Source organism: Orcinus orca, chromosome 2 (assembly GCF_937001465.1).
Source record: "Orcinus orca chromosome 2, mOrcOrc1.1, whole genome shotgun sequence".
Classification (NCBI taxonomy): Eukaryota; Metazoa; Chordata; class Mammalia; order Artiodactyla; family Delphinidae; genus Orcinus; species Orcinus orca.
Window position 1 is genome coordinate 10,933,987 of NC_064560.1, and position 16,253 is coordinate 10,950,239.

At 37.7% G+C, this 16,253-nt stretch overlaps 2 protein-coding genes across 6 annotated transcripts in view; one reads left to right on the forward strand and one right to left on the reverse strand.

The window, feature by feature from the left end:
• Window positions 1-342: 342 nt before the first annotated feature.
• On the reverse strand, window positions 343-9,970 carry THNSL1 (threonine synthase like 1). 2 transcript variants are annotated; one of them, XM_033407893.2, is made up of 3 exons: window positions 9,836-9,970; window positions 4,547-4,585; window positions 343-3,592 (listed from the first exon to the last, which is right to left on the reverse strand). In XM_033407893.2, exons 2-3 carry the CDS (start codon window positions 4,547-4,549, stop codon window positions 1,313-1,315), a joined length of 2,283 nt encoding a protein of 760 aa, XP_033263784.1. In that variant the 5' UTR covers window positions 4,550-4,585; window positions 9,836-9,970; the 3' UTR covers window positions 343-1,312. The 2 variants fall into 2 exon arrangements, with proteins under 2 accessions (XP_033263784.1, XP_004281008.1); XM_004280960.4 differs by lacking the exon at window positions 4,547-4,585 and having other exon boundaries at window positions 9,836-9,967.
• Window positions 9,960-16,253, forward strand: part of ENKUR (enkurin, TRPC channel interacting protein) — a 44,556-nt gene continuing 38,262 nt past the window's right edge. Inside the window, exon 1 of one of the 4 annotated variants that reach the window (XM_033407894.2) lies at window positions 9,960-10,076. Coding sequence is in view for 1 of the 4 variants with exons in the window: in XM_004280959.4 (XP_004281007.1) it covers window positions 10,737-10,813 (77 nt within the window). In the remaining 3 variants the exon portion in view is untranslated. Of the gene's footprint in view, window positions 10,077-10,216; window positions 10,814-16,253 lie in introns of those variants that run through there. The other 3 variants (XR_007475275.1, XM_033407895.2, XM_004280959.4) reach the window with 3 other exon arrangements.

The following is a 16,253-nucleotide window of genomic DNA, read 5'->3' on the forward strand; positions in this document are numbered from 1 at the left end:
ACAAATATCCTTATAAGCAAATGATAAAATAACTAAGACCTACGTGAATAAGTAAACTTTGAATCTTCCATTATTTTCTTGTAACGGCTCTTAGTTTCAAGTTTTGGTTTTAAAACGTACATTTTAGAAGCCATAGATCCAAAGTTAACATAATTAGTTTAATTTTTAAATTTTTTAAACAGATTGCTTCGGCTCATTGAGCGATTACAATTTTTTCTTGACAACTTGTAATATGTTTATGGAGGTAGTTTTCCCAGAAAATGAAGCAGAATGTTATCAGCAAAGACAAATTATGTTAGGAATGCCATCTTGTGGTTGAGAGTAGTCCATTACACTAACAGGTCCTTTCACTGATAATCTTTAATTCAGAAATAAAACATCCAGGAAATTCACAAATGTAAATCACGTTTATAATGTATTGTTACTACAAAGAAGGAAAAACTAAATATGTGCATCAACTGTATGTGATTTTAGTTACCAAAAAAGACAATGTTCATTGAAAAGAGAGACCATAGACAAATTATATAGGAATGGAGTCCAAATAATACAGGAAAACTGGTAGAACTAGAAACATACTTCCATGAAGACTATTCAAATACTCTGAATTTTGGAAAGCTTTTCTCTTGAAACAGATACATAATTTTATTTCCGTATCCACTACTAAGTAGTTCTGTGGATTATTACATTGTGGATTTAAATCTTGTGTCTTGGTTTTCAAACTACATCACCTTAACTCTACATATCTAAAGGGGAGTGAAGGCCAGAGCACTTATCTAATCTGGGTGGCGTAGAATACACATAATTAATTACAAGTCCGAAATGGAGAGTCAAAAACACTACTAGCCCTTTCTTAATAGATGAGCTTACTACTTCCTCCACAGAAGTTAACCATTAGAGTGGTAAATTATCTTTCTATTCAATAGAGAACTGGTAATGGTTACAGATGTACTACGGAACAACTATGCTTAAATATTTTAATTGCCAGATTGAATGCCAGACATTTTGGTCTGCTTAAAAGTGGGGGTGAGGGAGTAGAAACTGATATATCCCTCATGAGTGCAAAGCACAGCACAAGGGTCTGTGTACTATGCTACCTTTCTGTCACTTCCAGATTAAGGATCCAAGGAGTATGTGTAGGTATAATGTTCAGATCTAGAGATTAGGCTATTGAAATTCCGAAAGATAACAGATCTACATATAGACATACATATTTACATAAAAACCAAAATGTTATTTGTATTCCAAATCTACATTTGTGATCAATTATTGCGTGCTTATCACCAGAACATTTTTTTTTTAACTCAGAAAACTTCTATATGAAGTGATTTTGTGCTAGTTTTTCCACGTGACTCTTCAGGACATTCACATCAGCTGCACAGACCTGGCACCCCATCTTCTCTTGCTGTTTTGTTCTCTCCAATAAAGCCTCATGAGGTGGAGGTAATGCATTGTATGAACTCAGTAAATAAACCTGACTGGATGAAGTCTGACTGATTTCTTTGATCTTTAAAGCCTGCATGATAGCAGGTGCAAACTTTGAGTAATGAGCTGTAGATGAGACGATCACTGGGCAGGTTTTATCTTGCATTCTGTCTGCAACTACTTTTGCAACAGCAGTGTGTGGATCCAAAATATACCCGGAAGTATTGTAGGTAGAGTGAATAGCTGCTAGGCACTCTCCCTCAGAGCACCAGTCAGCTACAAAATCCTGCTGAATTTTCTCAACTAGAATCTTTTCTATCTGGAAGTGATGCTGCTCTTCTAATTGATTAAATAATCTTGTCATTAATTGTCCATCTTTATTAGCCATCAAGTGTAAATGTCGCTCCAGGTTTGAAGATTTGAGAATATCAATTGCTGGTGAAAAGGTTTGTGCTAATTTTCTTTCCCTTAGATCATAATGTCCTGTTTTTATAAAATCAGTCAAAACATGGTTCTGATTAGAAGCACAAATAAATTTTCGAATAGGGATTCCCATGGTTTTGGCATACACTGCTGCTAAAATGTTACCAAAGTTTCCTGTGGGAATACACACATCGACTGGGCTTCCAAAAGAAATAAATCCCTGGCTAATGAGATCAAGGTATGCAGAAGCATGATAAACTACTTGGGGAAGCAGTCGGCCCCAGTTTATGGAATTAGCTGAACTTAACACTGTTCCATATTCCACAGTAAGAAAGCCAGTAAAATCAGAATCCTGAAAAATCCTTTTTATAGATGTCTGGCAAAAATCAAAATCTGACTTGACACCTACTGCCCATCCATTTTCGTTCTGACTGCCAATTATTTGTGCTTTTTGAAAATCACTTACTCCATCCTCAGGAAAAAATGTGGCCACAGCTATTCTTTGCTTGTCCTTCTTACTAAGACGACTAAAGCCATTTAAGACTGCACTCCCGGTGTCTCCTGAGGTGGCTACAAGTATCATGTAATTACAACTTGGTGGAATACAGTGTGCAAAGAGATGGGGCATGAGCTGTAAAGACAAATCTTTAAATGATCCCGTTGGTCCATGGAACAACTCCAGGATGAACTGGTTGCCTGACAGGTGCCTGACAGGGGCAATTTTTGAGCAGGCAAAGTTTTCCCCATAAGCAGTTTCAATCATTTCTCCCAACCTGGAAGCAGGTATGTCAGCAGGATGTATACATTTTTCCAAGAGTATTTGTGCTCTTTCTACGTACGTTGCTCCTACGAGGCTTTTCCACTCCCCAAAGTTTAATTTTGGAAACTCCTTCTCAGGAACAAAAAGTCCACCATCAGGAGCTAACCCCTCAGTCACAGCTTCACTGAAGAATTTTGTTGGGACCTTCTGTTCACAGTCTTTAGGCCAAATGTGTCTTGTGGAAATGAATGTTTCTGAGTCCACATCTTGGTATCTTTTAACTGCATTCAGCACTTTGTCAGCTACCTCCTCCGGGGAAGCCCCATTTTCACATAAAACACGAGTATCGTACCACTTCTTATAATACTGTCTTCTAAACTTAAGTAAGTCTTTCAGAGATGTTCCAGAATTCTGACCTACAATCCTATCTATTTTCATTAATTTTAGACGACTAACTATATCTATTGGAGGTACATCCAGATAAACAATTATTCCATTTTTCTTCAGATGCCGCATGCTAGCATCATGCATTGGATTGGACCCAGTAAGGGAAATCACACTTCCAGATGCAGAGAAGTTTAACACAGCTTTTCCTTCCTCTTCTAAAAATTGCTCATTACCAACATCCTGCAATTTTTCAGACACACTCATATTCCAGGTTTTTTCAAGGATATCATTATCCACATCTATGACACAACAACCTAGTTTCTGACCTATTATTCTGCCTACTGTTGTTTTCCCAGCACCGGGTGGTCCCATCAGGATAATATTTTTGTCTCCAACAAGAGAGTAGATTGAGTGCCATGACTTCCTTAATTCTGCAAGTGCAAAGGTTCTTGAAAGAAATAGCTGTGCACGTTTATCCGTTTTCACATGTGTACTAGAAAAGCATTTCTGAGCTATTTGTTTCAGGTGCTGACATCGGTTAAAGTGGAGCATTCTCTTTTCACTTTTCTGCACAAGCCAACCTAAAAACTGGCTTTGGCCCTTTCAAACATAAAAACAAACAAAAAAGACATTTGGTTACTAATTTCAAAAGACTATCCCAATAGGATTAAGTATAACCACGCCCACAGTACATACACTGTTTAACATTCTTCCAAATTTATGGGATATTTAAAAAAGTATTTGAACCCAAATTCTCATTTATTTCATATTATCCTTTTAACAATCTTTTCAAGTCTCAAGATATTGAGTAATCAAAACTTTAACAATTTGTAACTATGAGCAACACTTTATTCAGAAAATGCCGTATCATAGATGCTTTTTCAAAAAGATACTAAATCAAATTAGTATTTATTTTCCTATAATGAAAATTGTCTCATGGTTTATAACCCATGTAAATAAGGATGATTTGGAGTTGGAATGCTTTTTACTTGCTGAACAAAAAGCTGAACAATACTCTTTATATTTAATTTCTCTTTAGTTATATGAAAATGTTGATAGATTATCATGTTACTCATAAATTTCTTAGTCAAAGAATTCACAAGAAACCAGAATAAAATATTTGCTTATAAAAATAAATAAATAAGATGCTTAAATAATTTTCCAAACTATAGGGCAAAGGTATGACATTTTCTTTCTTACATGCCTTTTACATGCACACTGTTAAGAATCATTCTTACATATTTTTCATGTTGAAGGCCTTAAAAAAAGCTAATGAAAGATATAACATTATGCAAATACTTAAGAAAAATTGATAATCAGCAGCAAAGTCAAAGGCTACATATCTATAACCTTCTGTGCATGGGACCATCACTTTAATTTCTGTCCTATAAACATCATCATTGGAGAGACTTAACTCAAATTCCAGACTCCAGAGTGATAGCAAAAAAACTCAGGAATGTTTCCAATTATAAGAGGACAAACTTATTCTGGCATCCGGAGAAGCTCTGTAATTCCCCATACTGGTCAAATCCCTGTCTTTGGAAATATACTCACCATTAAAACACAAATGTATGCAAGACAGGTCAAATTTTACTAAAAAAAAAAAAAAAAAAGTTTTACTAGACAGTACCGAATTTCTGCCACAAAGCGATATACAAGACAACATAACCAAATGATAAATATAAATCTTTCACACGACACCTAAAACTTTCAATGATTTAACTGTATGTTTAGTGATCAGTGGACTGAGGCTATGAAATGAGTATCCGAATTACTCTTTTAGGTTGTTTTATCCATCTGAATCACTACATGATTTAGATGCAATAATATCTCCTGTAAAAAGCACAGTGTCTGCCACACATGGGTACCTCTTGGCTATTTAAATGATTTTATAATAAATTCAAAGCACATAGCATGGTGGTTGGCACATAAGACCATTTATATAGTAATATTAACCACCGTCACTCAATGACAATAGACTAAAAACATATAAATTGAATCAGAATATCTAGGCACAAAGCTAGGCATATTTTTTTATGGTTTGGTTTGTTTATAAACCTTCAGAGAAAACAGGGGTACTCATCCGTGAATCAAGAACTGTTTTGTCAAGCACAGTCTAATCCTTTCCCTGAAACAAACCAAGGATCAGAGAACTGTACACTTGAACCCTATCAGCAATTTCTTTTATTAAACTACTTTTATTCTGGAACTCTTCGTTACCACATTATTTTGAGGACACTGTATAAAACAGCCTGATTAACTTCCTATTCAGGTGGCTTTTGCTTATAACATCACAGAGTGTCTTCTTTGTTAGTTCCCAATGCATAACTTTCTGAGGTCTATATTGGTAATAATTGTGTATTACCTGAGTAGCTGGTTTGTTTTTATGGGCATTAAATCTTTTATCTGATCTTTTCCACTTTATGTTGGTTGCTACAATGCTTAACATCAACTCCATTAAAAGCAGAAGACTGTAACACAAACATTATGCAAGTTAACTTCACCTTATCTTTTATAACCTTATTCTTCCTTTGTTTTATATGAATTCAAAGTAGAAAATTGTGACAGTTCAACTTATTAATTCTGTATCAGTATTACTTCACCATAAAAATCTTCCTGAAACTAGCAGAAGGCAGGTATTAATTGCTCTAACATTATCATTTTTAAAGAAAATTAAAGAAGCTACATACTAAATTTTGTAACATTTAGCCACAAACTCATTTTAGGGTTTCAACATTCACTGTAAGCCAACCAAAAGACAAGAGAAGATGGAATAATGCCCACAGCATGTAACTTTTATCTGGAAACTGCATTTTTACTTAAGAGGTAATATAGTCAATTTTCATTATTCATGGTAGTTATGTTCTATCATGTCACCATGAATATGAATTAATGAATATTGAACCATTGCTCCTAGGGGAAATACAGGGTTAGGTTCCTGTGAGCCTCTGGTCACAACATTTTTGGCAACCAATCAATACATAATGTTTTATGTGTGTTTCTGCTTAAAGACATCTTATTTAATATATATACATAGTGATTCATTACCATTGAACTCAGCCTTTAACACACACCTGAAGGAAACTTATCTAACACACACATTTTCTCTGTAAGGGACATCGTGGCCTTAGTGTCTTAGGAACATGAGTAGCACTTCAGCGCTCTGCTTGGGGGCCATTTTAACCAGCAAAATCACCAGCTAGAAGCACAAAAATGCAAAAAATGTGGCACTTAAATAGAATTCAAAAGACACTTGTTTATAGTAGGAGCTGAAACAAGAAGGCAGAGCATCACCTTGTTTAACTCCAGCTTGGAATGCATATCTCCTGACTCAAATTTTTCACCACTGTTCACGTGACCATGAATGATTGCAAAAGTGCTACAAGTATTAATTTTGGGTTATAAATAAATTTTAGCGAGTAGAATTCACAAATATAGAACTTGTGAAAAGTGAGGACCAACTGCATATCATTTTCCTTTATGATTCAAAGCCATGCTATTAGACTTTTCCATTTACTTATATTTTAATACGTTTTTCAATACAGGGGTTATGAATAGGCAATTTTTCTTCAGCCAAAGAACAAAACTATTTCAAATTAAATGCAAGTCAATCACATAAGGGTCAAGAAACAAAAACAGTACTTAAAGACTAAATCTCTTGATCATTAAGTACTCAGGTTTTACTGAATCATTGATGTTCTGAAATATTTTTTGTAGAGCCAAGTTCTACACAAAAAATATTTTAGTAAACTAATTTCTCAGGGGATAGTATATACCACTCCATTATACATTAATACTTTTTAAATAGGTTTTCTTATCACTTACAGTGGAGTTTTTTGATCCACTAGTTCCAATGGACACTTTTTTGACATGAAAGACACTTGCCATTCAAACAGATAAATGGAAAGGCAGTGATGTGTCAGTATCACAGCAAGAACTTTAAAAAACAGAATGTCCACATGTACATATTAATTTAAGTACTGTGTGACCTCGAAGTATGAAACTTAACAATTTTACTGTGGCAAGCTGATCAAAACTGAAGAATTCCAGGAAAAAAAGTACAGAAACCACTTTTTAAAAGGTTTTTAAATTATTTCCTAAGAATGATAACAAAGTTATACACTTTTAAAACAGAAATACATATTAATTTTCAGGAAACTATTTACAGTGATATTTTCCTACATTTACCACTAGATGATTGATAATCAGCCCAAATCATATTAAACCCATTATCAATTTTTACTTCCAAAATAGTCCAGAAATTTTCAATTCCATTATAAAATTACCTAGAATACTTCTGGGAAATTGTCAAAATCTATTTAGTGAAAATGATTTAGCATTTGTTACCCATTTAAAATATTTGTTATTACTCTCCCAAATTAAGGCATAGCACCTCAAAAATTATTTCATGATGAGAACTGGCTACAGTTCAATGAACTTTTGAAAATATTTATGCCATGATTATACTTGTCATCCTGTTTTAATACAATCTCTATTAATAATTTCTAAGGATGACTAAATCTAGTCCACTATTTTATGAAGACAGACATTCTAAGGTTTTTTTAAAATTCTTAAAAAATTACTGCATTTTTACAATAAATTGTTTTCCCATAAGTAATACGAAAAAAATGCAAATATATTAGGATATAAACTAACCCGCAGAAGGTTAGAAGCTTTGCTGCTTCTGACTACTAAGGAAAACTCCTCTTAACAAGCCTTCAGTCAGTCAGCTGACTGAAACTGCGAGGAGGAAGGACCACACTTCAGTGCCATGTGGTAATCACAGGGGTCTTACAATCAAAGCATTTTCCAAGTTCACCACTCATCTTTGCCTTTATCTTAGAATCAAGCTGCCTAAGCCTTTCCTGTTGGTAGTCTTACGCTGTTAGATATCTTTAAGGTCTTGCGTATCTAAGTCAAAAGCCTCTTTAAGTACCCTTTGCAATTCTATAACTTAGAAAAATATTGTAAAGAATATGTCTTTAGAAAGGGTTTATTTTCCTCCCAGTTGTCCTATTTATAGTCCCACCTCTGCCCATTTTATTCATTTAAGTAGATTAAAATAATACTTAGCGAAAAAACCTAATTTGTATGTACAACCATTCATTCATATAAGGGGTCTGTGCAAACTACAACCCACAGGCCAAATCTGGCCCACCCCTATTTTTGTAAATTAAGTATCATGGGAACAAAACTTTGCTCATTCATTTTTTTCATTTGTTAAATATTGTCTTTGGCTGCTTTTGAGCTATAATGGTAGAGCTGAGTAGTTTCGAAAGGATCCATCTGGGCTGCAAAGGCCTAAAACATTTATTATCTAGCCCTTTACAGAAAAAGTTCACCACCTCTGATGGTACACCAATACTAATTCTCTGTGGACATACTGAACATAGGCATTTCCTTGAATAGGACTGCCATTTTGAGGGAATTATAAAAATTAGAAATGCATTCTTTGTAAACATACTTTCAAAAGGGAAGAAGAATTACAGACCAAGTATCTAAAGGAAAAAAGTTCCTTTCCAAATGATTTAACAACTTCATTAAGACGGTGCACTGAATACTCTACACTGAGACCTTAAATTCTGTTTAGTGTTTTTAAAACCATAATAAACATACTGACATCAGTGAAATTACTGTATTCAGTAACAGCAGAAAGTCAAGACTAGCTAAAGCCAGTGGCTGCTTACTAACTGCAGAAATCATGCTTTGCCTTTATTGGCTCTTTTAGGAACTGATTCACATAAACAGTCCTAAAGCGTTCCTTCTAATTAGAAAGTTTATAAACTTTGGCCAATGACTGTCCACTTGGCTTAACGGTATTATCATTCTGAGTCCTTAGTTCAAATCTTAGCATATATAGAGAACATTATTCTTCTCTATACATGCTAAGCAAAAAACCCAAAAACGTAAAATACTCAAAGTGGAAAGGAAAAGGGCAAAGTGGCATATACATATAAACTGTTTTGTTTCAAAACAGAAAATCCGATGTGAAGAACAGGAGCATCACCCACAAGGTGCCAATCATCTGAAATAAAATGTCTGTTAAACGCCTGGGATAAAAAATACAAACCTGACCAACTGGATAAGAAAAAACTAAATTTATTCTTGTCTAATGAAATTCACTAAGAGCCCAAGAAGATAAGGACCCACACATTCAGCAAACTCTTTTAAATTAACCAAGCCACCAGGCAGTTTTAATCCCTCCACCGAGCACCCTGGCAGTGAGATGACCAAAACTGGCCTTCTCTTATCTTGGAGCATCCTTAGTCCCCTTCGGGCAGAGTGGCCTCTATAAGGTTGGTTCAGAACCATATTGCCAAAATGTCTTTCAAAGCCTCGGGATGGTGAGCTCCCTTCAGCAGTCATATGCGAATAAGTAGGTTCACGGAAGACCAAATGGTTCAAACGGAATAAAACCTCTTCTAAGATCGTTTTCAAAAAGGGACACCAAAAAAAAAAAAAAAAAGGGCAACAACTCAAGGGCCCGTTCAAAAGGCTTCTCCTTCAGGTTTAGGCTTCTCGTTTAAAAAACAAAGACCTAAGAGGAGGGGCCCGATCAAGAGGTAAACTGGCGGAGAAGGGGCGAGGTGCAGGATAAAGCGAGGCAGGTGGCCCAGGGGAGGACGGGCCGCGACAGGTGAACCGGGAGGACGGCGGGGCGCCGGCGCGCCCGCACAGGTGGCGGCAGGGCTGAGCCCGGGACGTAAGCAGCCTAGAAGGCGGGCGCGGACAGAGCGCTGGGATCACCGCCGAGCAGCGCAAAGGGGAAGGCACGGAGCGGGAAAGGCATGCGATGGGAACGGACTGGTTTCTACAGTTTCCCTTTCTCCTCAAATAACTCACCAAGAAAATCACACTGAGAAGACGGGGGAAAGGAAAGGAAATGGGAAGGAGCGTCCGGGAGCCGCCAGTGCCACCTCGGGCTGCAACCCGACACCTCGGGCGCCCGCCCAGGACGGCCCACAGCCTTGAGCCCAGGCCTCGCTTGTCCCACCCGGCTTCCGCACAGCAGCCTTTGCGCCTGCGCCGAGGTCGGCTTCCACGTCCTCGTGCCACGCCCACGGCCGGAGCAGCCCAGCACCGGGTAAGTGACTCGTCCCGCGCTCCACCCACCCGAGCCGCCTCCGCTCCTCGGGCTCCTCCCTCTCTCGTCCTGCTCCCGTCGTCGGACGTGCGTCAGCGTGGCCTCAGCCGCTCGCCCCGCCCCCACCGGGTAGGCACCTGCGCACAAGAATGTTATTGTGCGACGCCAGCACGCCAGGTTCAATGCTGCGCGTGTCTCTGCTAGAGTTTTATCTTTTTCTCCAGATACACAGAAACAGGAAAGAGCAACATTTTTAAGGGGACGCCAGTCTTCACCCCTTTACTCCCAAAGGTACATATAAACAGTGGTTTTCAGGTTGAAGTTCTCTGAGAGAAAAGGAGCTGCCGAGAGAGGGAAGAGAGGAAAGGTAGTTTGCAGGGCCACCTTCCACTTCCCCGTTGCCTAGAAACTGTTTCCAGGGCAGTCGCGCCGTCAACAACGCTAAGAGGTCCCAAGAGTAATAGAAGAGAGATTTTATTTTCTTACCAAGAGAGGACAGCTAAGAAGACGTCAAAGGGGAATTGTGTGAAAGAGAGAAGCCTTAGTTCCTTGAGAAGGCAAGAGAGTAGGAGAGGAAAGGGGAAGCGATGAAGAAAGGGATGGAGATATTGGTATAATGAGGAAAAAAGCTGAGTAGTTTTAAGGACTCATTTGGTCGCCATGGATCCAACGTGCTCTTCTGAGAGCATTTATAACCTCATACCCAGTGACTGGAAGGAACATCCCCCGCCTCCTAGGTACGTAAGCAAAGATTACCACTTGAAACAAAAATGGGGAATTACTGTTCCATTTCAGGATTAAATAAGCATCATATCACTTTCAAAACGAGAGAACGTGTATTTTTGTCTCGATGAAGTAGCCTTGGATGACAACTTCTTAAATAAAAGTTTGCAAAATATAAGTATTTAGCATCTCACAATTCACAGAGAGGGCAGTCTGGTGCTGTGAGAGGGCCGTTTTCTTATGTTAGCCTCCTTTTAATACGTGTGTGATTGTTTGTAATTTAATTGTGCATGTATGATGTGGCATACAACATAGCCTGAAATTTCTTATTGTTGAAAAGAGAAAATCACAATTTTATTATCCTGTGTTAGGATACTTGAAACTTGGTTTCAGGAGTTAATTGTTTTGTTTCTAACTACACTACTGCTCCCTGTATAAAGGGATAATAATTTTTTTCCCCAAAAGTATTGTAAAGTATAAATTCCTATTTGTTTCTGAGCCTCAGTTTTTTGATTGGTGAAACAAAATAAATGGATGAGGTAGTTTCTAAGGTCTTTTTTTTTTTTTTTTAAACCAAGTTGTCATTTTCTTTCTTTCTTTTTTTTTTTTTTTTGCGGTACGCGGGCCTCTCACTGCCGTGGCCTCTCCCGTTGCGGAGCACAGGCTCCGGACGCGCAGGCCCAGTGGCCATGGCTCACGGGCCCACCGCTCGCTCCGCGGCACGTGGGATACTCCTGGACCGGGTCACGAACCCTGCATCGGCAGGCGGACTCTCAAGCACTGCGCCACCGGGGAAGCCCTCTTTCTTTTTTAAAAAATAAATTTATTTATTATTTTTGGCTGCATTGGGTCTTCATTACTGCATGCAGGGTTTCTCTGGTTGCGGCGAGCGGGGGCCACTCTTTGTTGCTGTGCGTGGGCTTCTCACTGAGGTGGCTTCTCTTGTTGCGGAGCACAGGCTCTAGGCGCGTGGGCTTCAGTAGTTGTAGCAGACGGGCTTCAGTAGTTGTGGCTCGCAGGCTCTAGAGTGCAGACTTAGTAGTTGTGGCGCACGGGCTTAGTTGCTCCACAGCGTGTGGGATCTTCCTGGACCAGGGCTCGAACCTGTGTTCCCTGCATTGGCAGGTGGATTCTTAACCACTGTGCCACCAGGGAAGTCCCTTTAAGGTCTTTTCTTGATCTGATAGTTGATAGAAGGAAGAGTGGATTGATAGAGACCCAAAAATACGTCATTGAGTTAAGATTTTCATGTAGGTGTTAGGACCCCCTTTAATTCCCCAAATTTCGAAAAGGAAACCACACAGTAAACATCCCAGTTAGTCTTCTGGGACTTAGCACTTAGTTAAATCTATGGGGAGAAAAGAAGGTAACTGATAGAGAAAATCTCATTCCTCCTAGGGTTTTTGCAGCTTTTACCTTTCTCTTTTTCCTGATCCAAGGCAAAACCGCACTGCAAGAGCAGTGGGCTAAAAACAAAAAAACAGACTCTGCAACTAATTGGTTTTGTGATCATGAATACATTTTCACTTGTTTTCTGATCTGTAAAACAAACTAAATGAACTAGATAATCGTTAAGGTCTTTCACATCTAATTATCAATTATCTTTACTAGTAATTGCTTGGGGTGCATAACATCTTCAACAAGAGGGCAGATCCTTCCAATTTTAAGCTTGAGTATCTGTTTTTAACCAAACCAATACCTATTTTGTTTTTCATTAGCTTCTCAAAATCTAGTAGAAATTAGAAATAGGAATTCAAAGTAAGATATGGTACAGTTGCAGAGTTTATGAGAAGTGTTCAAATTAACTATTGCTGAATGAACTTTTGGGCGAAAATTCCTGTATATTGTACAAGATAAAGTTTCTCTGTATTACTCACTGGCTGATTATATTTTCCATAGAATACTGTATTTGAATGTTAAGATAGTTTATTAAATAGGCGTTTTGTTTTTTGGTAAATTTAAAAGCTTTACTGCATCTAGGTGACTTTTTCAAGAAATTTTATAGGAAAAATCTTTATTCACTTGGCAAGCACTTACTGAACCCCTATTAGTGTATAACATTGCCCTTGGGCAATGTTGGAGTGGCAGCATAAACTTGGTTTACTCTGAAGGAGTAAGGAGAAAAAACTAACCTACAGTGAAAGGAATAGAAGGCATCCAAATGTGATGGCAAAGAACTCATTGCATTAGGGTGAAGTTAGGCTACACTGTCAGCACAGCCATGAGTTTTTCATTTGACAAGATGTCATGCATGCAAAACACTAATTTATAAAAAACAGAGCATAATAAAACATTTAACCAATTCTTTCTCACCACAGTAACACAAACTTGCCCTTACCCAGTCCCCTTACTGCAGTACAAATTCATGCTAAGAAAGAAATATATTAAGCTGCGAGCCTTGTTTGCATCACTGAGTTATAAACCCAGCTTCAGTAAAGCTCACTGCAGCTCTTTGCAAGACTGGCAAGATGATCGTCCAGCCTTCACAAAGAGGTGGATTCCTTGGGGAAACCAACAGTTGACAGCACTGTGATCTCCCTTACATCAGAGGTTACAGGCTCCTTGGGGAACTGGAAGATAAACATTAAAATGTTGGTTAACAGTAAAACCATGTATTATTGAAAACCCTAATGAGAGATGCAGATGCTAAATGAGAATTTAGAAAATGGATATATGTAATCAAAGTGGGATGAAGGGCACCCTCTTCCAGTTGAACAGTGAGCTATGAGCAGTCTAGGTCCCAAAATTCTACACAATTGACCAGTGCTGCAATAATATTGGCCTGACATTTAAAACAAAACAAACAAAGAACAGTAGTTAACCAGATGTTCATCTAACCCATTAGGATAAAAAAAATCTCAAACAAGCATTATCAAACTGTACCAACTCTTGGTCTGTAGTTCTCTGTGTGCTCTTTAAGATAAACTGCTTTAGAACTGTGTATCTACAGATTGAATATGACTATGTGGTGACTATTGGCAAGAAAATAAGTGCAAGTATGATACGTCTATTGAAGATAACTTTAGTTTTAGAATAATTCATCTATAGCCCACATCTAATAAAAAGTAGAAAGTAAGGCCAGTTGTCTAATAAAGTCACCCTCTGGATCTTTATAATAAAACCACACTATCCAGAAAATGGAATAAAATGCAGCTATTGAAAAGAAAGTATAATGGAAGCAAGCTAAGTGTCCCTCAATAAATGGATGGATAATGAAGATGTGGTATATATATACAATGGAATACTACTCCACCATAAAAAAAAGAATGAAAATTTTTCCATTTGCAACAACATGCATGGACTTGGAGGGCATTATACTAAGTGTAATAAGTCTGACAGAGAAGGACAAATACTGTATGATATCACTTATATGTGGAGTCTAAAAAATACAACAAATTAGTGGATAAAACAAAAAAGCAGCAGACTCACAGATAGAACAAACTAGTGGTTACCAGTGGGGAGAGGGAAGGGGGGAAGGGTAATATAGGGGGTGGGGGAAAAAAAGGATTATTATGGGATTATATGAAACGATGTGGGTGAAACTTTTGAAAATTGTAAAGTGCTATAGAATTTAAAGACTCTTTCATGCAAAAGAAAAAGAAAAGAAAGTAAGCTTTATGTGTACTAACATGGAAAGGTATCACATTATATTAAGTTTTTTAAAAAATAAGTTTATTTAATTTATTTATTTTTGGCTGTGTTGGGTCTTCGTTGCTGTGTGCAGGCTTTCTCTAGTTGTAGTGGGCAGGGACTACTCTTCGTTGTGGTGCGCGGGCTTCAGTTGTTGTGGCACATGGGCTCAGTAGTTGTGGCTCGTGGGCTCTAGAGCACAGGCTCAGTAGTTGTGGCACACGGGCTTAGTTGCTCCGTGGCATGTGGGATCTTCCCAGACCAGGGCTTGAACCCGTGTCGCCTGCATTGGCAGGCGGATTTTTAACCACTGAGCCACCAGGGAAGCCCCTATATTAAGTTTTAAAAATCAAGTTACAATTCATACATAAATAGAGATACAGAAAACATAATTTTTTCTGGAAAATGAATTGAGGAGATGGAGGGAACCTAGATCTTTATTCCTTTTTGCTGTTGTTGAGATATAATGGACATATACCATTACATTAGTTTCATCATTTAAAAAAATTTTTGTAATTTGGAAAAATTAAAAAATTATTATTCATATAGAATAGAATATCTTGTTTTCTATAACAGATGGTAAGCTTTCAACTCACAATGGATAGTGTAATGAATCACAAGATTGCAAATTTTAAAAAGGTGAGAGTATACGCACTCCTTTTTACTGCAGAGGAAGGTATTTTATTAAGGGATCATATCTGCCAATTCCAACTTCCGTGGGAATTTCAAGGCACAGATTTGGATTGAACATTATTTCCTGATGGTATCTAGTGAGCTCATTCAGTTTGGACCATAGTTAATTCCCAGACATTTAGTTCATGATTAAGGAAAGTCTTCTAAAAGCAAAAAACAATTGAATGTTTCTCCACACAAACTTACCTACATAGTAAGATGAGAATACAAAGTATTAAAAGTGGTATAGCTGAACTTCTGCTTCCAATCAAGAGTGGAATTTACCCTCTCACCTTAAACAACTAAAACACCAGAAAAATGTATGTAAAACAATGGTTTTTCTGGCACTGGACAAGCAACACAGAGCAGTCATCCCTAAGAGAAGGGAAACAAGCCCTACAATTGTCCCAACATAGTCTCTGGAGAGAATCTCCAGACAAAAGTCCAGGAAAGAGAAATTAAAACAAAATCCAGCAGTTTCTCTGAGTTAAAGAAACAGAGTTCAGAGTTTGAGGTGGTCAAGGCATGTAGAGTTCACAGCACAAGAGTACCAGAGAGGAAAGAACTACATATATGGAGAACGATAGAAGTATGCAGGAGAATTTCCCTGAAGTCTTTGGTTGACAGTACTTTTGTATGTTGAAACTACCAAGGCCAGGGAAATAGCCAACAGTAGGCAGCAGAGCCAGATAAAGTTTATATTCCCACCAACCAGAGTGGAAACTCCTCCTAAGATGCAAGGGATTGAGTAGTACCCTCAGAAATATATTGCCTCAGTGGTAGGGCCAAATCAGAAATAGACTAAAAGCTCCTGGACCCAGAAATACAATGTATAACCAAGAGAAAAATCAGTCAATACAAACAGACAAAGAAATGACATCAGTGAGAGAATTAGTAGACAAGGAGATTAAAACCACTATTTTAAATATTCTCCATGTGTTCAAAAAGGCAGAAGAAAACATGAGCAAGGTATGGAGAGAAAGAGAAGGGTAAATAAAACCCCAAATCTAACTTGAACACATAAGTAATACCATGTCTAAAATGAAAATAGTATACTTAATGGGAATAACAGCAGCTGAGACACTGAAGAAGAAAATATTGTTGAATTTGAAGACATAGTAATACTAGAACAATACAAAATGAAAATGAGAG